This window comes from Leopardus geoffroyi, chromosome A3 (genome assembly GCF_018350155.1).
Source record: "Leopardus geoffroyi isolate Oge1 chromosome A3, O.geoffroyi_Oge1_pat1.0, whole genome shotgun sequence".
NCBI lineage: Eukaryota > Metazoa > Chordata > Mammalia > Carnivora > Felidae > Leopardus > Leopardus geoffroyi.
This window is the reverse complement of record NC_059336.1, coordinates 14999035-15020460: the sequence shown is the minus strand read 5'-3', so window position 1 is coordinate 15020460 and position 21426 is coordinate 14999035. Positions and strand designations below refer to the sequence as shown.

At 56.3% G+C, this 21426-nt stretch overlaps 1 protein-coding gene across 5 annotated transcripts; it reads right to left on the bottom strand.

Annotated features, from left to right (window-relative positions):
- Nucleotides 1–8: 8 nt before the first annotated feature.
- On the bottom strand, nt 9–19431 carry ZNF335 (zinc finger protein 335). 5 transcript variants are annotated; one of them, XM_045444406.1, is made up of 28 exons: nt 19129–19431; nt 18201–18451; nt 16667–16907; nt 15750–15827; nt 15199–15498; nt 14961–15119; nt 13974–14120; nt 12135–12387; nt 11874–12051; nt 10521–10633; nt 9673–9691; nt 9427–9543; nt 9267–9343; nt 9028–9188; nt 8078–8307; nt 7072–7165; nt 6856–6950; nt 4054–4313; nt 3131–3242; nt 2647–3021; nt 1705–1847; nt 1471–1625; nt 1277–1380; nt 1109–1186; nt 827–910; nt 679–744; nt 514–595; nt 9–427 (listed from the first exon to the last, which is right to left on the bottom strand). In XM_045444406.1, exons 2-28 carry the CDS (start codon nt 18399–18401, stop codon nt 300–302), a joined length of 4050 nt encoding a protein of 1349 aa, XP_045300362.1. In that variant the 5' UTR covers nt 18402–18451; nt 19129–19431; the 3' UTR covers nt 9–299. The 5 variants fall into 5 exon arrangements, with proteins under 5 accessions (XP_045300362.1, XP_045300365.1, XP_045300364.1 ...); XM_045444409.1 differs by having other exon boundaries at nt 14961–15101; XM_045444408.1 differs by having other exon boundaries at nt 14961–15105; nt 15200–15498; nt 19129–19430.
- Nucleotides 19432–21426: the final 1995 nt, after the last annotated feature.

Genomic DNA, 21426 nt, shown 5'->3' with positions numbered 1-21426 from the left:
GTCAGGACTGGACTCTGGTCCCTTTATTGAGACTGAGGGGCCAGTGGGTCCATCCAAATAAAAATAAATTTTTCTCCCCAAAGCCTGCCTGCAGGCTAGGGCACCCAGCATGTCCTGGCTGGGGCCCATGGCTGTCCCCTAAAGCCAGCAGCACAGGTCTGGCTCTGTTAGAGTGACAGGATGCTGGCTGCCCAGTGTCTGGAGACCCTAGGTGGAACAGGGAGGTGAGTCCCACTGGGTCCCCCCACCCCTAACATGGCTGGCCCCAATATCCACGGTCTGCGTTGGGCCCTTGGGGCTCAGTCATCGGTCAGGGTGATGACGTCGTACTCGATGCCCTGGTGCTGCAGCTGTTGGATGTGTTCAGGCACTGCCTCTTCGGTGCCAAACAGGCCCTGGGCTTGGGCCATAGCAGCATCGGCCACCGCTGCCAGGGGAGGGGAAAGGACGGTGAGCCTGAGGCCCCAGAAGCTGGGCCTGGGTCCCCATGGTTTTCAGGGTCCCACCCCATACCTGTGACTGCTGAGTGTGCTGCCGCCTCCAGTTGGGCCTGTGTGACAAGCTGCTGGCCTGGGGACACGGGCACATACTGGATCTAGAGGGGAGAAGCCAGTGAGATGTGGCCTTGGAGGAGTACTGCCTGTGCCCCAACTCCGCACGATTCCCCAGAGGTCCTACCTGGGACTCCTGGAGGAACGGGGCCCCCTGTTCATACTGGATGTGTGTGATCTGGCCTTCCTGTACCTGGAGAGAGGAAGCCGATCTGGTGATTGAGGAGGCTGTCCACCCCTCCCCTCATTCCCATCCCTGCCCAGGCCTGGCCCACCTGGATGTGATGGCCCTCTGGAACCACGACATATTCCTGGGGGAGCAGGTGCTGGACTCCGTCCTGGGAGATGATGTATTGTACCTGGAGAAGGGTGGAGAAGAGGCAGGTGCTGGGGGCCCTGCTGAACCAGGAAGATCGAGCAGGGGGCCAGGGACACCCACCATCAACGATGGCAGCCGCACAGACCCTGGGAGGAGTGGTTGGGGAAGTACTGGTCCTCCCCAGAGTGGAGTCTGGGGGAGGGGCAGGGCGGGCTCTCCTGGCTGAGCAGGTGCTCACCTGGTTGTCAGAGGTAACCAGATGCTGTACTGTCTGGCCATCAGCTGTGGTGATCTCTTGGATATAGGTGGCTTCTTCCTGCCAGGACCAAGTCAGCTCTAGCCTCAGCTCTGTGTGCCCCCACCCCAGCCTGTGACTTGCCAGCAGGGCCCCAACCCAGGCTCTCACCTGATTGGTCACTGTCTGCTCTTGGGCGACAATGATGTGTTCCTGGCCCAGTGCCTGCTGTAGCCGCTCTGGCCCCAGGACCCCATGACCGGACTGGAGTGCAGCTGGGCAGAGAAGAGAGGGTGCTCACACAGCGGATCCAGGGAAACCTGAGGTGCCCCAGCACCCACCCTGGTCTCCCAGGGGCGGCTCACTGTGCAGCGTGGCCAGCGTGTCGTCATCACTGTTCAGGATGATGGTCTGGGTGGGGGTCCGGCCTGGGGTCCGGGCAGTAGGTGTCCCCGCCTTTCTCCCATCAGGACTGTGCAGCCGCTGGATGTGGAACTTGAGATGCCCATTCCGGTTGAAACTGGCGGGGAGGGAAGAAGGCTCAGGGCAGTCCCGTCACGCGTGCCCAGCAGCCCCTACCCACCTGTCCCCAGCCTCACCGCTGCCCGCAGAGATGGCACGCAAAAGGCTTCTCGTTGGTGTGGGTCAGCATGTGTCGCCGCAGGTCCTTCTTGTTCTTGGAGGCAAAGCTGCACTGGCTGCACTGGTGGGGCCGCAGGCTCGAGTGCTGTGCCATGTGGGCCTGGAGCAGGAGCAGAGTCAGGGGCACTGGCCAGGTGAGGACAAGCAGCCTCCCACTGAGACAACTGTTGGGGAGTCTGTCCTCAGATGGAAGAACTGGGTGACAAGTACAAACCAGACCAAGACCTGGCGCTGCTGTGTGCCAAGAGAGGGCAAAGCCACAGGCCCCACCATTAGGTCACTTAGGAAGTCCTGTCCCTGCTTAGATTCAGGTTACCGCCATGTCACATAAGGTATAGGTTCAGATGAAGGAACCCCTCCCTGGAGGTCTCCTCCAGCCCTGATGTTCTAGGGTTCTAGGCCCTGCTCCCCTCACTGAGCTGCTGTGAGGATCTGGTGCATGGTGGCAGTGAAAACTGGTGGTCCTCAAAAGGGACCCCCGCCTCCTACCCAGAACTACTCCCTCCTCGCATTCTCCATGTTGTCTCCACCACCTTCCTCGTACCGTGCGCGTTCCCTATTGTAGATGCCTCGTGTTTCCCTAAACGTGCCTGGTGCTGCCATGCCTGTGCCTTTGCCCCTACGGGCCCAGCCTGGTTGTTGCCAGCACCCCGAGTCCACACGACCTGTTCCCGGTTTGTCTCTGCTCCGCCATATGCATTCTGTTCACACTGGGGACACCGTGGGGCATTAGTCACACCATCTGGTTTGCTTCCCCACCAGACAGAGCTCCCTCAATGCTGAGGCCTCACAGAGTCCTCTCCGACCCCAGAGAGGGACAGCGGGCCCGGCTTGCGGTGTTCAGTTAAAGTCTGTTACACAAACAAGTGGCCAAATGAGCACCAGGGGGCAGCACCTACCCGGACCTCGGGCCACTGGCGGGCACTGAAGGGGCAGTCGGGGCACTTGAAGGCACTAGGCCCGGCGTGGGCTCGTTTGTGACTCTCCATCTCTGCTCGGCCAGGGAAGGCCTCGGCACAGATCTTGCAGGAAAACTTCTTTGATGATGCCGTGCCTGCAGGTGGCGGCGAGGGGGGTACTACCAGGCCCGGGGCTTTGCTGGCTGCAGGAGGTGGGGAGGCAGAGCCCTGGGGGTCTCCCACCCGGTGGGTCCTGGCTGGAGATGGGGGCTCAGGGCCATCTCTGGGCAGCCCCCCACACTGCAGCAGCGGCCACTTGGCTCCAGGGGCCAGCGAATCCGGACTCGGGAAGGAGATGGAACCATCTGCAGTCAGCTGTAGACAGATGGGGGAGTGTGATGGACTGGGGAGGACTGGGGCGGGGGGGGGGGGGGGGGGGGGCCTGACGGGGAGTGGGGGCGGGGTCAGCCACCCCAAGCCTCACCTCAATGTGGTGCAGCTGCGTGCCATCGGCTGCCATGATGTAGTGGGTGCCAGCTTCTTTCAGGGTGTCGCTCACGACCACGGCCTGGGCTGCCTCCCCTGGGGGCTCCTCGCTGTGGGCACCGAGGGTGGGGGAGAGGAGTGAGGTGGGGTTCTAGGAGGGGACGGAAGGCCACAGGAGTCCTCTTCCCCGAGAAAGTCATCAACTGAGGGGTGATGGCGGTGAGGCAGTGAAGCCCAGCACTCCAGCCCGGGGCTGGCCGAGTGAGGCAGCGGGCGGGCCAGCGCGGGAGGCAAGCAGGGGCCGAGAGTGGAGGGCAGATGTGGAGACTGGGCTGCCTGCCCCCAGCCCAGGGGTCCTGCTTTCCACCCCAGCCACACACTGTGGTACTTTGGTGCTTGGATTAAGGGCTTTCTTAGGCTGCCCAGGAGTGCAGCGAGCACACGGTCTTTCTGCCCTGAACTTGCTGGGTGTGGAGGACACAGGGCAGCTGTCAGGCCTCCAATGGCGGCAAGGAGCCTGAGCTGGCTCTGGAGTCAGAACTGGAATCACCCAGAACAAAGAGCACATGGTTTCGGAACCCAAAGTTCGACTCCTCACTACATATCTGACCTTAGGTAAGTTATTCAATGTCCCTGGCCTATTTCCTCACCTGCGAGATGAGGGACACCTGGATCTCACGAGAATGGTTTTGGTGAGTGCGCCAAATGTTTAGGTGCTTAGGTCTAGTGCCTGGAACACCTAAGAGACCAAGAAATAGTAGCTTCCAACCTCCTAACAAGAGAGACTCCGATGGCTAATCACATATGTATTAGGATTTTTGCCTCCTGCCAACTAAGCTCGAGTAGGCAGAGCCCTTCTCTGGCACCTCCCAGCACACCTTATAAATGGCTGAAGGGGGTCTTGCGGGCAGCAGGTCTCACCTGTAAGGTGTGCCAGGAGCCGATGTCCCCTCCTCCATAGGGGGTGCTGTGATGACACTGTAGCCAGTCCCACCAAATGGACCGGGTGCCAGGGTGATCTGGGGCAGGTCGGGGGCACCCAGCTGATTCTCCGCTGCCAGGCTGCTCCCCGGCTCTGCCACGTGGAGGGTGACCACTTGGGGAGCGGCACCTGCCGGGGAAGGCTGCTCGCCAGGGGAGGCTAACTCTGCTTCCACGTCCTCCGACTTCACCACGGCCACCTGTGAGGGAACCGGAGGGTGTTACAAGCAGGTACAGAGGCTGGCACGCAGGGCCTCACAGCTCACCCACACTGGCCAGGGCCCGTGCTACCACCACTCATTTGTACAAACCCCACTGTGTGATCTAAAACACACCCTGCCTCTCCCAGCCCTGCCTGGCACCTGCAAAGAAACAAGACCCGGGGAGAGCAACCCTGCCCTCCCTGGGTGTCGGGCAACATCTGGAGACATTCTTTGGTGGTCACAATCGGAAGAGGGGTGGTCCTGGCACCTAGGAGTTATCTGCAGGGATGCAGCTGACAACCCCACAACGCACAGGATAGCCCCCACAACGAAGAACTATCTGGCACAAAAGGCCAAGATTGAGAAATCCTGGTAAAGGGACAGCTAGCAAACCATTTAAGAAGAAAAAAGCTTGACCTCACATCTTGCTCCAGAGCCTGCTTCAAATAGATTAAAGACCGAAATGTAATAAAACTCTAAGTATATGAAAAGAAAATGTGGATGGATATTTTATGATCTGGGGTGGGAAGATTTTTCTATAATCATGACAGAAAAAGATGCTAAAGCCTACAGCAAAACAAAACCATAAACTGCAATTAGAAAACGAAGAAATGGGGGGACGGGGTATTTAACAATAAATACGAGAAAAGGGGAGTCTCCCTCATCTGCAAAGAGCTCCTGCAAAGTGACACTAAAAACACCAACAATAGAAAAACAGATACAGGACACAAGTCAGAAAATAAAATGGTCTACGAACATAGTTCAAACTCATTTACAGTTATAAAATTATATATAAAAAAAACCAAAACCATGAAACATACTTCTGCCACGCGGAAGACATTTCTAAAGCTCGGGATACCCAAGTGTTGGCAAGGGTGCAAGGGAGCGCAATTCTAGAGGTGGTCACATAAACTGTCTTTTTATGAGGCTTCACATCTTCAGACCCACCAATTCTACTTCTAGGAGGCTTGTTTTACAACTAAAGAATGTTTTAGGACCACCTGAAGTGTGCACTAAAGCACTGCCCTGATTGACAAAAAGTTGGAAACCCAAGCAATACAGGACCGAACGCGCTCACGTGCTCACAGCATCTCTACGGTGTAGTGGCCTGGGGATGTGAAATGGGAACAGTAACAGAGAGGACTCTGCGTGCCGGCCAGGCCACGCCTCACACACTCCCGAGCAAGCAAAAGTGGAGGTGTTGATGAGCATGAATTGTGTGATCCCATCTTTTTTAGAAACAATGTCTCCATGTTAGCGTGTACATGGTCAAAACTGGAGAAATGCCTATTTGCCGCTGGTGACGGGGGGGGGGGGGGGGGGGGGGGGGTGTTAAGGGCTTTCACTTTCTGTATAGAACATTTCCTAATGATCATTTTGGTTTAACATATGTTTTTGTAATCAGATTAAAAAAAAAAAAAAACTGGCATGAGAACAACAGACAGCAATAAAACAACTTGTATAGAAATGGGCTCCTATAAATATGGGAATCTAGAACGTGATAAAGCAGACATTTCCAACCACAGGGGAAGATTTGATATACTACACTGTACAACTTTTGGGGAAAACAAAAGCGAGTCCCCTACCTTTCTGTATACACCAAAAATAAATTCCAGGTGGAGTAAAGATTTAAGTGTAAAAAAACGAAACCCTAAGCAGAAAGAAACCCTAAGAAGAATATACAAATGTTTATATAATCTTGGGGTGATTACAGGCCTTTCTAGGGATGATATCAAAGGCAAAAACCATGAAAGACTGATTTAACTAACTAAAAACGTAGAACTTCCAAACACCCCCAAAGGCATAATGAAACCCTACGGAGGTCCCCAGGCCCAACACCAGGCTCCCCCCTCCACAGGGTTCTGTCTGCCCTCCAGCCCCTGGAAGCACATCATTGCTCCCAGTTCCTGGAATTTATCATCTCAACACACATTCTACATCTTTTCGGGAGGCTGGGAGACCGATAACAAACCTCTCCCTACCTTAGAGGACTGTGGGCTGTGCAGTGCGGGCAGGGCGGGGGTAGTGGAAGGGTGACCCCAGGCGGCCAGAAGGCGGCAGAAGTGAAGATGATGAGCTGGGGGCAGGGGGTCTGCTGGGCATGAGGTTCAGGGCTAAGACAGGCTAGAGGGGAGGGAGCCTTGGGAGCCTCCGGGCTGTGGGAGGGGGTGTCACGGAACAAGGGTGCTAGGCTGGATTAGAAGCTGGCCAGGACCTGCAGTACAGGGCGGCCGCAGAGCTAGGAGACCTGAACCAGCAGGACCCCAGAAGCCACGAGAGCAGCGCTTACCGCTCAGCCTGGCAGAGGCTGCTGGTGACTGGAGCTGAGCGGAAGCCCCTCTGACCTCCCTGGCACAGTGGGTCCCCCTCCTCTGTGTTTGCCCACAGGGTTTCAGTGGACTGTCTCCCGGTTAACTGGGCGCGCCCCGAGGGCAGGGCATGTCTGCCTCACCACCCTCCTCCCCTCCCAGTGTCCAGTGCACAGCGGGCGCCTAAGGTGGCGGCACGGGGGAGGCGGTGGCGGCCCCGGGCAGCTCACCTGCAGGGCTGTGCCCCCCAGCTCCCGCTGAGCACTCATGTTCAGCAGCAGATCCAAGGCTGTCTGCGTGGCCATTGCCGTTGACTCCTCAGCTCCTGGGTCGGGTGAGACCTGAGCCTTAGGATGGGCCGGGGCCCCCTCTCTCCCTCCTCTAGCCCGGGCACGTGCCCCACCCCCGTCCCGCTCCCCAGGCTCCCCCGCTCCCCCAGGGCTCACCTTGCTGGTAGATGATGGTGGCACCACCAAGGGTGTCGGAACAGAGCAGTGGGGGGGTCTCAGGTGCCTGGAAAGGTGCTGCCTCTGGGGGAATCTGCGGGGTGGGGATGTGGCCAAACCTGAGAGGGGGCAGCTCAGATTCGAGCACTGGTTAACAAGCACCTCCTGTGTGTCAGGCACTTCACATCTGCCGGCTTGTCTCATCTTCACACAACTACAATGCCAGGTATTTATCAGCTCGGTGTCACAGATGCACTGACCGAGGCTCAGAGAAATGAAACGACTGCTTAAGATCCCACAGCGAGTAAGTAGCAGAACTGGGGTCTGAACACAAGACTGACACTAGGGGCTGTGTTCTACCAGCACATCGCAGTGGTCCATCTTCTGGGGCACAAAAAGAGTAGGTGGTACACGCAGCTATGAGACTACACTTCTCGGCCTGCCTTGCAGCTAGGTAAAGTGTGGCCCTGTGGCTAAGCAGGACCTTCCGGTTAAGTTCACGAGGAAGACACATGGGAGAGATGGCAGGCTTCCTTTCTGCCCTTCTCCCATCCCTTCCTCCTGCTTCTTGCCTGGGATGTGGCTAGAAGGCTGGAGCTCCTGCAGCTATACTGGACCATGAGGCAACCACAAAGATGAAAGTCGTATGCCTAGGATGGCTGGGAAAAAATATTGAGAGAACTCGGTCCCTGATGACTGACCACAGAGCTGCCAAACTAGCTCTAAACTGCTAACCTTTGGACTTCTTTTATGCAAGAGAAAAATGAACTATTGCCACAATTAAACTCATATTTCCATGCTCTATTACTAGCACTGGAAAGCCACGCCCACTCTGAGCTTAGGGCTGACGTGTGTGACCCCATCTGCTCAACTGGAGAAGCTGGGGCCATTTTGTTGCCTCAGTGTGTAAATGAGGATGCCAGGGACTGGAGGGGTGACAGGACACGGTCATCCTGGCCCATGCTCCCCAGCCCCTTCTGTCTACTGCCTGCTTGGCGGAGCTTACCTCAGGAGGCCCTGAGCTGGCGGGTGGTCCGGGGGCCGCGCTGTGCTGCTGCTTCAGCTCCTCAATCTGCTGCAGAGAGAAGAAGGGGCGACGGCGGGAAGGGGGCTCCTCAGGGTGGCGCCGCCCCCACTCCTCGAAGCTGCTTGCGTGCCGACACCGTACATGCAGGCGGAGGTTCTTCTTGTGCCGGGTGCTGAAATGGCAGTACTCACAGGCGAAGGGCTTGGCCCCTGCAGGCACACGGGAAGGGACGCTTAGGCTTCCCTACCCTCTCCGGAAGCCTTCCGTGGTCCCAAGGACCCCTCTGAGGGATTCACTCCTGGGGCTTCGCTCCCAACACATGCCGCTGTCCGATCTGGTGGGCCAGGACAGAGAGGAACCAGGCCCACCTCCGGCACTCCCAGCCTTCCCAGGAGCGTCTTATTTTCATGTCAGGTGACCACACACTTCTCTTACGAACCATCCCTCCCGGGTAGACAGGGATCTGGCCCACTACGGTGTCTCATCTCTAGTGTGCCCATCAGAGGGCTGCGCACCGAGGAGGAGAAAGAACCAACTGTTCTGTCCACCTTCTGCGGGCCAAGCATGTGACGCTGCTTCTCCTACTTCACGTGTGAGACTGGGGCCTCCAGAAACACCTCTTCCCCAGCACCCAGCACCCAGCGCCCAGTACAGACAGGGCTCCAGACACAAACAGAACTCACTTTTGCAACCACCACATGGTAGGTGCTCTGACTCCCTCTCATAGCAAGTTAGCCCTTGGCCACACAGAGAAGAGCTGGCTTAGCCCAGGAGAGCGGGTGACACCCCAGAGGGGATGTCCTGATACCTGAGAAGCCCGGCTGGCTGCGGAGGGGGAGGAAGAGGACAGAGCCGAGCCTGCCGCCTAGGGGCATGGCAAGTGGAGGGCTCACCAACTTGCCCTCCGGCCAGGGTGGGGCTGGCCTGACCTGTGTGCTTGACAGCCACATGGGAGAGGAGGAAGTCTTCTCGGAAGGTGCGGTAGGGGCAAAAGCTGCATTTGAATGGCTTGTCACTGACGTGGGACAGCTGGTGGTTCAGCAGTGCCTTCTTGTCCTCACAAACAAATTCACAGAACTCGCACTTGAACCTGGAGGTGGTTGGAGGAAAGCTCAGTGGTGGGGTCGGGTGGGGTGCTCCAGCCCCAGGGGCCTCCTTAGGGATATACCTGCGGTTGGCGACAGCCTGGATATGTGTGAGCAGGTGCATCTTAAAGGTGTAGCGCTTCTTAAAGGACTTTCCACACTGTGAGGGGTAGGGTGAGTTAGAGATGGGAGATTGCCCAGGGAGACCCTGAGCCCCTGCCCCCAGCCCTTGGCCCCACCCACCTTGTCACACATGTGGGGCTTCTCAGTGCTGTGTGTCTTCATGTGCTGTGTGAGTCTCTTCTGCATGGGGTACACACGGCCACACACAGGGCACGGGAAGGAGCTCAGCTTCGGAGTCTGGGAAGGGACAAGACGGGACCAGATGAAGAGAGAAGGGGAGGAGAGAGGGGGAGACCTCACCTCCTGCCCCCACCTGATAAGCAGCCCTCAGGCAGGCTCCCTTCCCGGGCCAGGCCCCAGACTCACCGGATCTGGCCTCTTCTTCCTGAGGGAGAAAGGCATAGAGGTTAGACCACTGCTTCCCCAACCCCACCACAAACTCTCTCACATCGACCGGACCGTCTCAGCCCTGAGTGTCCCTTCTGCCCAGCCAAGCCCTTCTCTCAGAATAGGGCTTCCCCAAGTGGAGTTTGCTAGGAAATGCTAAGAGGCACGCTGTAAACAAATTCTAGAATGGTGCCTTCTTCCTGTCACAAAATACACGTGCATTTTAAAGGCCCCGAGAAGTCCTGTAGAAAAGAGCTGGCGAAGCAGGTGTTCAACCTGGTGTCCCTAATCTTACTTCCGCTCTCCCCTTTTCTTAAGAAAACCCGTTAGCATCACGGAGAACAGCCTTTCCCAAAAGCACAATTTGAAAGTCACTCTTCTCCTGAAATCCTGTATCCGACCTCTGCTCACGTACCATCCTAAGCAGAGTGAACTCCTTCCCAAAGCTGTAGATCTAACGACAACGTAGTGAGCAATCACAGGGCCCCTAAGGATTTTCCTCCACCCATCTGTCCCATGTCTGCTCTGTCAGTGCTGAGAGTTGGGAGTCTGCAAGATCTTTAGATCATTTACTGAGCTCCTTTAATCCCCTCAACAATGACTGTCCCCATCTTACAAAGCTCATAGCAGGGAAGAGACGGAACAAGAACCCTTCAGGCCCTGCTACTGCTCTGAGCCACATGAGCTGGGATGAACGGCCTTATCTTTCGCAGGTCTGTGACGTGCTGTGAATAGTGTGGCCCAGAGCAGGTGCTCAGTAAAGGGGGAATGTGGTCACGCCAGGCCTCTGCTTCCTGCCCTGGCCCACCCCACCCACGCACACTGACCGGTCTCGGCTGTGCACGGCTGCGTGCCGGGCCACGTCCTTCCGGTAGACGCTGGCATAGCTGCATTCGCCACACTTGTAGGGCTTACTGCCCACGTGATTGAACATGTGCTCCTAGGACAGAGGCAAGAGGACAGTGGGCTGGGGCTGGCCTCCCCCTCCCCCCTAACCTGTGCCCACAGCCTCAGAGCTGCTCCCAGAACGAGTGCAGGAAGGGCCGGAGCCTGTGAGGGCTGGGGACTCTCTCCAACCCGGGCACCTACTTGGCACCAGGCCCTGTGCCAGCTCACCATCTGACAGAGGCAGAAACTGAGGCTCACAGGGAAGGGACGTGCTGGGGTCCCACAGTGACCCTGTGAACAGTAGAGCTTGGAGCCAAACCCAAGTGGCACGGCCCCAGCATACTCTGGCACAACCCAGCCCCGGTAGGGCTCCGGAGAACAACTTCCAGGTCACGGGGCCCTGTCTGGGGAGGAACTACCGCGTGCAGAAAGCACGGGGGCTTTGACCAGCTGTGCTTCAGGTGGCCCCCACTCCCCACAGCGGCCAATTCTCTGCCTCACTTTGGCCAAGCCACGGTTTCCTGGGTCAGTAAAATGGCACTATCGACACCTACAGTCTCTCCAGGCTGCGCAAGCCTGGAACCCGAGCGTGCCTGCCTGCCAGGCCCAGGTACTGGATAAAAACGGCTCAGGGTCACAGCAAGCCCACTGGCGCCTTTGGGTAAATGATAAAAAAAGAGCCCCTTGGGGCGCCTGGGTGGCGCAGTCGGTTAAGCGTCCGACTTCAGCCAGGTCACGATCTCGCGGTCCGTGAGTTCGAGCCCCGCATCAGGCTCTGGGCTGATGGCTCAGAGCCTGGAGCCTGTTTCCGATTCTGTGTCTCCCTCTCTCTCTGCCCTCCCCCGTTCATGCTCTGTCTCTCTCTGTCCCAAAAATAAATAAACGTTGAAAAAAAAAAATTAAAAAAAAAAAAAGTCACAATAGTATTATAAAAAAAAAAAAAAAAAAAGAGCCCCTTTCTGGAGACACCTGACGGCCACCTACCGGAAAACTTTCTAACACACAGAATTAGGGAGAGCCCGTTTCCCTGCCATTTGCCAGTGCAGGTGGTGAACAGGCACGTCTGTGCTGGCTGCGGCGTGAACAGCCCCCCTGAAGATGCGACGCCACTATGCCGCGTGCAGCCTGCGGAAGTGCCCGCGGCTCCCCCCTCAGCTCCTTCGGCACGGCAGCGGCCCAGGCACGTGCCCTGCGAAGGGGCAGAAGGTGCCAGCGAATGACCCGTCAACTCCACTCCCTCCTGGCACCTTCACGTTGGTCCCGCGCCGCGCCTGCCCTTCCCCGCCGCGCACCTTGAGCGAGGACCAGCGGCGGGAGCGATAGCTGCACTGCAGGCACTTGAAGAGCTGGGGGTCCCCGGCCTCATGGGAGTTGACGTGGAAGCGCAGGTCCTCATGGGACAGGAAGCGGGAGCCGCAGATGCGGCACAGGAAGGGCCTCAGGAGCGGTTTGGGTGACTTGTAATAATACCTGCCAGGAGGGTGTTGGGAAGAGGTGTGGCTGGGCCGGGCCGCCGGGCTGTCTTCCCCTACCCTCATCTCTGCTCCACATACTTGCGGTATTTCTTGCCGAGGAAGCGCCTGGAGGGTCGGCCCCGGCGGCGGGGTGGGGCATCGGGCTCTTCCTGGCAAGAGGGGGCTGCGTTCTCTGCATCCGACTGGCTCACGCCAGGTTCCACAGAGCCCCTATCGGCCTTGCCCAGGGCCACCAGGCATCCCGGGCCGGAGGAGCTGGGTGCCTCGGGGTCCTGAGGCTCTGGTGGGCTCTGTCCGCTCTGGGAACTCACTAGAGGCTCTCCTTCCACACCTGTCATGCACATGGTGGCAAATCAGCCACGGACGCACCAGGACAGACGTGGACAGGTGTGCCAGAGGCCAGCCAAAATACTTCCTTCAACCACTGTCACAGACCACTGATGGGCATGTCAGGCTGTGGGACAGACGCAGGCAGCCCGCGTCAGAGGGCAGGGTGGACACAGGCCCCTCCTGCAACTGACATGCTGCTAGATGGCACAACTTAAACAGGACGGTCTGCGGCAGCAGCAAGAGAGCTGGCGACCTCCCCGTCAAGAGACCCGCGTGCCAGCTCAGCTCTGACACCAGACTTCGGTGCCTCCTCGCGCCTCTCTGAGTCTCATTTTCCCATCTGTCAGATGGAGACGATAAGTGCTGCTCTAGTGACCTCATGGGAACATTCTAGAGTCTGGGAACGACAGCAGTACTTTAATATTGGCTTTCTTTAGGGAGGCCGGGTGGCTGGAGGGCAGATGGGAGGAAGAGAGAAGACAGAGCATCACTGCACGCACTCCTAACCTTTTGAAGTCTGAACAGTCTGAATGTGCTACCTATTCAAAAACATCCATTGTATTCCAATGCAATGTTTTAAAAATTAAAAGTGACATAGACAATGCCGGCAACATCCTGCTTCTTGATTGGGATGCTCAGCTACACAGGCGCATTCATCTTGTGAAAATTCCCTAAGCCTTGCACTTAGGATGTGTGTGCCTTCCCATACAGACCTTAATAAAACGCTATTCTTGGGGCGCCTGGGTGGCGCAGTCGGTTAGGCGTCCGACTTTAGCCAGGTCACGATCTCGCGGTCCGTGAGTTCGAGCCCCGCGTCGGGCTCTGGGCTGATGGCTCAGAGCCTGGAGCCTGTTTCCGATTCTGTGTCTCCCTCTCTCTCTGCCCCTCCCCCGTTCATGCTCTGTCTCTCTCTGTCCCAAAAATAAATAAACGTTGAAAAAAAAAATTAAAAAAAAAAAAAAAAAAAAAAAAAAAAAAAAAAACGCTATTCTTAAAAAAGACACTGAAAATGTGTAACAATCTCCCCTATACAGCACACACAAAAACAGTTATCATGTGTTTTTGTGTGTGTATGTTTACCCCTTAAAGCGATCCCGAAAAGCCAGATGCTATCACCTCCATTCCGAACAAGGGAACAGGGGATTCGAGAGGCAAAATAACACACTCTGAGTCACACAGCCAGTAGGTGGTGGAGCCATTCATGGCCATCATCGTGCTTTCTAGTCCCCAGCCTGTAATGCTCCAAGCCAGTGTTTCTTGGACACAGTTTCAGCCCTCAGACTTGTTCTCATTTCAGTAATCACACTTATAACTTATCTTCTTAGTTCAATTATAAAGATTCAAACTTCTCCCGCGCTCCAACATCTTACCACCGAGAGGCCCTGTCACAAAGCTGATATATTGCTTATCGGGGTTTCTCAAGCTTGGTCTCGGGGGGCCGTCCCTTTATGAGGCGGCCTTCAGGTCACCCTGACTTGGTATGTGCTGCCCTGAGTGGCACCCTCAGTTCCCAGGGCTCCACAGAAGCAAGCAGGGAAGGAGGCCATCCCTCAGTCCCCCACACGGCCCCACATGACCAACTCTCACCATCTGAGAGGTCCGCGGTCTCCAGGCGAGGCAGCTTCCGAGGCCGGCCAGGTCTCCTTCGGGGTCTTGGGGTACTGGGAGTAGGGCGCTGGGGCCGTAGCTGCCGGCCCCGGGGCTCATCCTCAGCCGGATTGTAGTCACTGTCCTCTGTGGGGGCCGCAAGCAAAGGTGGGCATCAGTGCCGGACCCGCCCTTTCAGCCCTAATGCCCGGCCCAGCTTCCCTAGGAAGAGGCCCACTTCCCATCCCTGCCTACTCCTACTTCAAGCCTATCAACCAGTGATGCCTCCCTCCAAAAAGCCCTCCTGGCCTCCCACTAGCTGACTATGAGTGCCTCTCTCCAAGCCCCTTTCTCTGCATCTTTCCTGACTCCTACCGCCAACTCAGGCAGCTCCACTATGAAAATTAGAAAAAGGTGCCCGTTTCTCAAGACACTTCATAGCCATTGTTAGAAGATAATTGAAATAAACAATGAAGTCCACAAACTGTGACGACTATGCTATCCAGTGCAGGAGCCACGGGCCATATGCAACGACCGAGAACTTGTGCCTTGTCTACACTAACACGTATTTTTTTTTTTCAGTAACAGATAATTAAGTGTAAAATACATACTGGCTTTCAGAAGACTAGTATAAAAACGCAAAGTAAAACAACCCGCTGATAATTCTGATAAAGCTTAATTTTATCTTTTTTGTTTAACTTTTTAAAACATAGCTACAAAGCTACGTAAGAAGTTCATATGCAGCTTATTCTATTTCTGTTGGACAAATGTGAACGTGGCCCTCTTAAAGGTGGTGCTCTTTTTCAGTGTGCAGTCTCCACAACCGCACACAGAGGTCCTGACCCCAGAGCCCCAACTCCTCTGTTTTATACCGGAGGCACGCATGTGTACCAATTCCTCTTTCCCAGTCCTCCATGTGGGCCAGAGGGAATTCGGTATTTGTAGATGGGGATGGGGATGGCACTCCTGGGAGCTAAGGTGGCCTACCCTCTAGGTCGTCAATGGCACCAGCGTCGACAATGTCATCATCATCTTCCTCCTCTGGCCCCTCTTCGTCTGGGGTCTTGGCAGAGGTACCCCACTTCCTTACCAGACGCCCCTTCTTACCCGCTGCGGCTGCTGCTGCTGCTGCGAAGAGAAGAGAAGCTTGCCACGTCTGGCTGGCGGCTCCCCCCACCCCCCGCCACCCGCACAGCCCCAGCCAGGCAGGCCGCCGTCAACGCACCTGGTCGGAAGTGCCGCTCCCGCATGTGGCGAAGCAGCGTGGCCTTGGTGCTGCTCCGGTACTGGCACATCTTGCACTTGAACTGCTGTACCACCACCACTTCCATCATGGCCTCCAGGCTCTGCAGGTCTGGCTCCTCGGTACCAGAGCTTGGGGGCGGCTGTGCTGGGGAGCTGGGCCTCCCCCGTGCCTCCTCGGGGGGCTCTAGGCATGTGGAGGTGGGGCCGTCAGCCAGGGCCTCGATGGCTGCCAGGCTGTGGGCCAAGGTGGAACTGGACATCGGCGAAGCCATGGGGGCACCTGTGGGTGGGTGAGGGAGTCGGAGGGCAGGGGGGTGGAGGGGAAGGTTGGCCGTGAGCAACAGCTGTCCCTCCCAGGCAGGCCCAGGGATCCTAGAACCCAACCCCCCCCACCAGAGTGGCAGTGGGGAAACGAGGGCCCAGAGCAGAGGACGACCTGCTAGGATCACACAGTGAGTTTGTGGCGGAGCCCCCCTCTCCAACTCCCTCGCCCACTGCAGGGCGCCCTGGGTCTGCTGCCTGGGGTCTCACCATCGTCCGGGCCCTGCAGGATCAGGTACCGGGCAGTCTCGGTTCCGCCAGCCTCAGCACTGGTTACGGTGATGCAGCCTGGGCAGAGATGGGGGGAGGGGATTCCCAGCTGACAATGACAACTGTCACCGCCCATATTCATTCTGGCTCACCCATGCAACTATGAACCAGCTGTATTGCCCCCCTGAGCCTCATCTGTGCCCTGCCCCTGTCCACGCCCCCACCCAGAACAGGACTGTTGGGAGGTCTAGTGTGCATGACACGCTGGCCCAGGAGCTGGCCTACGGTCACACAGATGCCATGGCTACCCCAGCTGCCCCACCTCTGACCACTAAACCTGGAGAGTCTCCCTTCCTGTCTCCAAACTTCTCCAAGGTCAAGGCCTAGCCCCTGCACCACTTTATCAGGGTTGGCTTTCCACACCACCCCAGGACCATTTGAAGACTGTGGCCTTTACACCATTAACAACAGAAGGTACAGTGTGGTCAATCACGAGTACAGAATCTGGAGTCAGACCGTCTGAGCCCATGGCCCAACACCTGCTGGTTGCAGTGGGTCCTCTGTACCTCCAAATTCTCATCTCGACTGTGAGGATGATAATAGCATCCAACTTTTTTGGGGTCACTGGGAGGATTAATGAGCTACCATATGTAAAGTGCTTGGAACGAACTCCAGTACAAATTAGGTATTATTATTTCTATATTTATTGAGTGTTTATCACATGCCCATGCCAGGCACTACACTGAACTGTCTTATTAAATCCTCACCTCACTTACCACTACGAGACAGAGGCTGCCGTTCCCCCATCATACGCTTAGAGTGGCAGGGTTATGTGTCCAAGTTTGCATGGTTGGTTCTGCTGGACCCCACAGGAAGACCCCTGTGGGTCAGCTCTTACTGCCCTCTGCCTGACTCACTTGGGATTAGGTCTGGCCCGATGGTGGACTCGATGATCTTGTCAATGGCTGAGCCCAGGTCCGAGGAAGAAGCCGTGCAGTCAGACACCAGCATGTTGGCGTCTGGGAGAGCGCTGGAGTGCACCAGTGCTGGGGGGCCGCCTGTCACTCCCTCCGCTGGCCCACGGGACACAGAAGAGGAATCAGGGAGGTAGCCGTGGGGCAGGGGGTCTGTGCTGGAGCTGCTCTCAGATACTTCCTCCTGGGTGATTGGAAACAGGAGTTTTAGGAGCCACGGATGGAGCAGGGCCAGTTGCCACCCACTGGATAGAGCTCCTTGGCCACGGTGAGTAGAGGCATCCACGCTGTCAGCCCCACAAAGGACCAGCAGAAGCTCTCCAGTCACAGAGCCACACGAGAACAAGTCTCAGGGTCCCTGGCTCTAGTCAGGTAAGAGGCCCCATAATTCCCACACCCACACAACAACCAGGCAGAGCTATTTTCACTGGGCCTTTGAATTAGCTATTTCCTCTGTCTGAAATGCTTCCCAGCGTTGCACCATGGCTAATTCCTGCCCAGCCTTCTCACCACCATTTACTTGGTACCTCTTCTAGGAAGTTAACCCTGACCCCCAAGGCCAAAGTAGGACCCCTCTGTCCTCAGTGCCGCAGATGTCTGTGTCCCCTCCTTTATGGTTCACTCTAGAGTAATATGTCCTAAGTCAGACGGTACTTTCCATTAAGGCCGGGCTCACATCTGTCTTGTGTCCTCCTGTATCCCCCGGGGCCAGCACAAGCTGGGCACATGGTAGGCCCATCTCTGCTGAATTAATGAAATCCTGGACCCCAAAATGGGGTCCATCATCGTGCAGCTCCACAATGTGATGTCCTGGAAATCATTATCTTGCAGATAATGACAATGGTAATGGCTAATATTTACTGAGTGCTTACTATGTGCTGTGCACTGTTTCTATTGCTCTGTATATGCTAATTCATTTAATCCTCACAAAAGCCCTATTGAGGCATATGTATTTATCATTCCCACTCTACAGATGAGAAAACTGAGAGCTATAAGTGGGGTAGCATGTCCAAGATCACAAAGCCAGGAATGGCAGAGCCAGAAGGAGACAGTTTTACAAAGCATTTCCAAGAGTATTCTCTATGAGGCAGGCATTCCTGCTCCATTTTACAGACAGAAGAATGAGGCTCAAAGAGGTCTCCCAGTGAATCGGAGGTAGAGGTAAGACTTGAACCAGGACACCTGCGTCTCAAAGAAGGAAGAGAGTGGAGTGGGTAAGGCCACTGCTTAGATTTGAACCTTGGCTCTGTCGGCTTGCTCTCTGTGCCCTGTGAGATGTGGAAAACAGTGATATGCCTTACAAGGTATGAGGCTTAAATGAGAAAATCCATGTTAAGGGCTTGGCATGGTGCCTGACACACAGTAAACCAAAACCAAATATTAGTTACAAGCCAGCCTTTCTGACTGCTGCCCTTGGCTGCCAGGCATGCTGCCTGCGGTCCCTGCCTCCACCCACGCCAGCCAGCACGGTCCATACCAGAGAGCTGCTGCCGCGGTCGGAGCTCTGCCCCACGCCAGAGTCGTCGGCCTCAGCCGGCCCCGGGGCGGCCGCGGCGTCGCTGCTGTCGGCCGACACGGCTTCAGAGGTGCCCACGCCCAAGCCGCTCTCAGAGGGCTCCTCGGGCCGGCCAGGCCCAGGGGCCGCGTCGCTACTGCTCTCCACTTCGTTCTCCTCCATCGGCTCGGGGGGCCGCCTGACAGGGACTCGCAGGGTCTGGATCCTTCACTCTGCCAGAAGAGGTGACCTGGGCTGGAACAGGTGGGCCTCCTTCCCGGCCCCGGCAACCACGGCCCACCCTGCTGCACCCGTGTGCCCATTTCGCAGGTGCAATGACGGAGTCCCCGACGGGGAGGGGCTTTCTCGTGTACAGAGACAGGAGCTTTGGGAAAACAGGACCGAGAAGCCTGGCCTCCCAGTCTAGAGCCTTTCCCCAGCCCCAGGAGGATGGTCAGTGGCCGGTAATCTTGACCCTCCTCGTCTCCCCTCCATGATTCCCGCAGCGTGGTTCGCTCTAAGAGCCCTGTCCGGGCTCAGTGGTTCAGCCCTTCGGCCCCCCGAGTCCCCCCGGGTGCAGGGTCGGTGGTACAGCCCGCAGGCCCCCTGGGTCAGTGGCTCGCTCCCCCCCTCCCCTGGTTCCCATGCGGAGGGGGCTGACAGCGACGGTCCCGGGGCCTGGCGACTCGGGGCTGTCCCCGGCGCTGCCTGCGCTCCAGGCCCGACGCCATCTTGTGGCGGCGCCGGGTTTCCGCTCAGGCAAGTGCGAGAGCGACTAAAGGGCCTGGGACCCCGGGGCCCTGTTCGGACAGCCCCGCCGGCCCGGGAGCTCGCCGCCGGCTATCCCCGTATTCTGGCCCCACTTCGCGGCAGGGTGCAGTGGGGCGACCTGACTCTACCAGACGCTCACCTGACGCTTTCGTAGCCGTGCTTCTTTCCGACTCCGGCATCGACGAGGTCGCCATCCTCTTTCCCCCGCTGCGGAGGGACCCATCGGCCCACCGTAGGTCGGAACTACTTCCTACGCCGACCCAGAGAAAGACCTCTTTCCGGTGTGTCGGAAGGTCGCTCTGAGGCCTCAGAACCATAGTCCAGTCCGGAGAGAGTCTAGGATTTTATATGTCGCCAAGTATGGGTGACGGAGTCCGCTATGGGTTGGGGACTACTTTCTCGCTTGGCGGAGGGTTACACTGGGAGTGGTTATGAGACGTCATTGCTGGGTCCCTTCCCTGGGCCGCAGGGTTGGGCGCGGCGAAGGCTGCCCCACGTCTGGGGGCGTGGCTTTCAGTGACCTGGCCACGCCCCTCCCGGAACCAATCCTGAGAGTGTGGGCCACCGGGAGGTTTTAACTTGGCGGGAGAGGAGTAGACATCATTAGTCATTTCGCTTGGCTCGTGACCGATGACTTAACGCTCTTATCGAGCCTAATCGAATCCTTCCCGATTAGGTTTGATATGTCCTGGGAGGAGGGGAGCATATAATCCTTGTCCAGATGGGGAAACTGTACGGGTCGGGAGATTGTAAGTGGCTGGTCCAAGATCACAACAAGGCACTCGGGAGGCAAGCCCGGATGGCTGCATGCGGGAAAATGGAGGGAATCAAAGCGCGGCCCTTAGTGAACTTTGTTTACGTATTTGTTGCATTAATAGAGATGGAGGTCGAGACCTCCTCCACAACCCTCGTCTGCTCAGTGTAGACCTGTGTAGGTGTATTTAAAGGTCTACAGCCCCTTTCTCCTGATACTGCAAATGCCACCTTTGGCCCTACTTTTTGTTTAAGCCGGGTGCTCTCCTTTGTCCCTAATTCTGCGTTGCGCTAGTTACTTTCCTCAATTGAAAAACACAAATGGGGTGGGAGAGGAAGAATCTCAAAAAACTCCTATTAAAAAAAAAACAAAAAACTTTAAAAGGGCAAAGGTGCTTTGAGTTGTTAAAATTTGTGTGTACTTGAGTATGAGGGGGTTTCCCTGGTCCTTTACTAGGAGCAGGCTTTGCCAGGGGTAATAAAGCATGAGGCCTCTGGATGGCCTAGGTCCCCTCGTCACCCCCTACCTCCCATCCGGCAGGACCAGGCCCCCAGAGCAGCCCTGGAAAGCTGGGCCGACATGGATGATGACAGGTTGGTTCTGCACTCCCTGAGCAGGTTTCCCATGAGGACCTGATTTCTCAGCTCTGTAGAGCCACCCCCAACCCCCACCACTTGCCACTAGGGTATATCCTGCCTCTGACAAGTCACCTCTGCCAAGGATGTTGTGGGTACTCAGGACTAGTCCCACAGCACCATTCCATCCCCAGCCCAACTAAGGCTCAACCCTAACCTTGGTCTTTGGCACCAAATCACAAGATTGCAGAATGTCATGATGTAAATAAAAGGCAACAACCTCATCATGGAACAGAACTGAGGAGCCCAAGGCCCAAAGACAGAAAGCTCACGGCCCAAGGTCACGTAGGAAACAGCATGTCAGAGTCCTTCCGTTAGAAAAAGAAGCAAGCCAACCCTGGTTTTCCGACTGCCAACCCACGGTTCTTCCCACCAAAACATGCAGTTTGTAGTTGTGGCCTTAGCCCCGATGGGATTTCTTAGAAGCAGCAAAGTGGGTCTGGGTCAGAAGGACAGAGCACACCATTGAGAGAAGTGCTGAGAGGAACCAAGAGGGAGAGAGGAGGGAAACACTTTGAATGAGTACCTACCATGTGCCAGGCTGCACATGCACTTTGCTGCATCATGGTGCCTTAAGGAAGCAGGGGTCGTTCTCATCTTACATTGTAGAGAAGAGGAAGCTGAGGTTCAGGGAAGGGTGGTGATTTGTCCAAAGTCACACCACCGGGAGGGTGGGATGTAGACGCAGGTCTATCTGATTTCAAAGCCCCAAGCACTTGAGGTGCCAAGTGCTGTATGCTTAGTAATTGCAACACTTAAAATACTCTGTGCCAGTCACTGTTCTAAGCACTTTACCTGCATTAATTTATTTAATCCTCACAACCACCCTGTGAGGTAGTTGCCATCATTGTCTCCATTTTAGGTATGAGGAAACAGGCACAGAGCAGTAAAGGAATCTAAGTAGGGGGTAGAGCTGGGATTGGAAACCAGGCAATGTGGCCCCAGACTCCACACTTTTATTTTATTTTATTTTTTTTTAATTTTTTTTCAACGTTTATTTATTTTTGGGACAGAGAGAGACAGAGCATGAACAGGGGAGGGTCAGAGA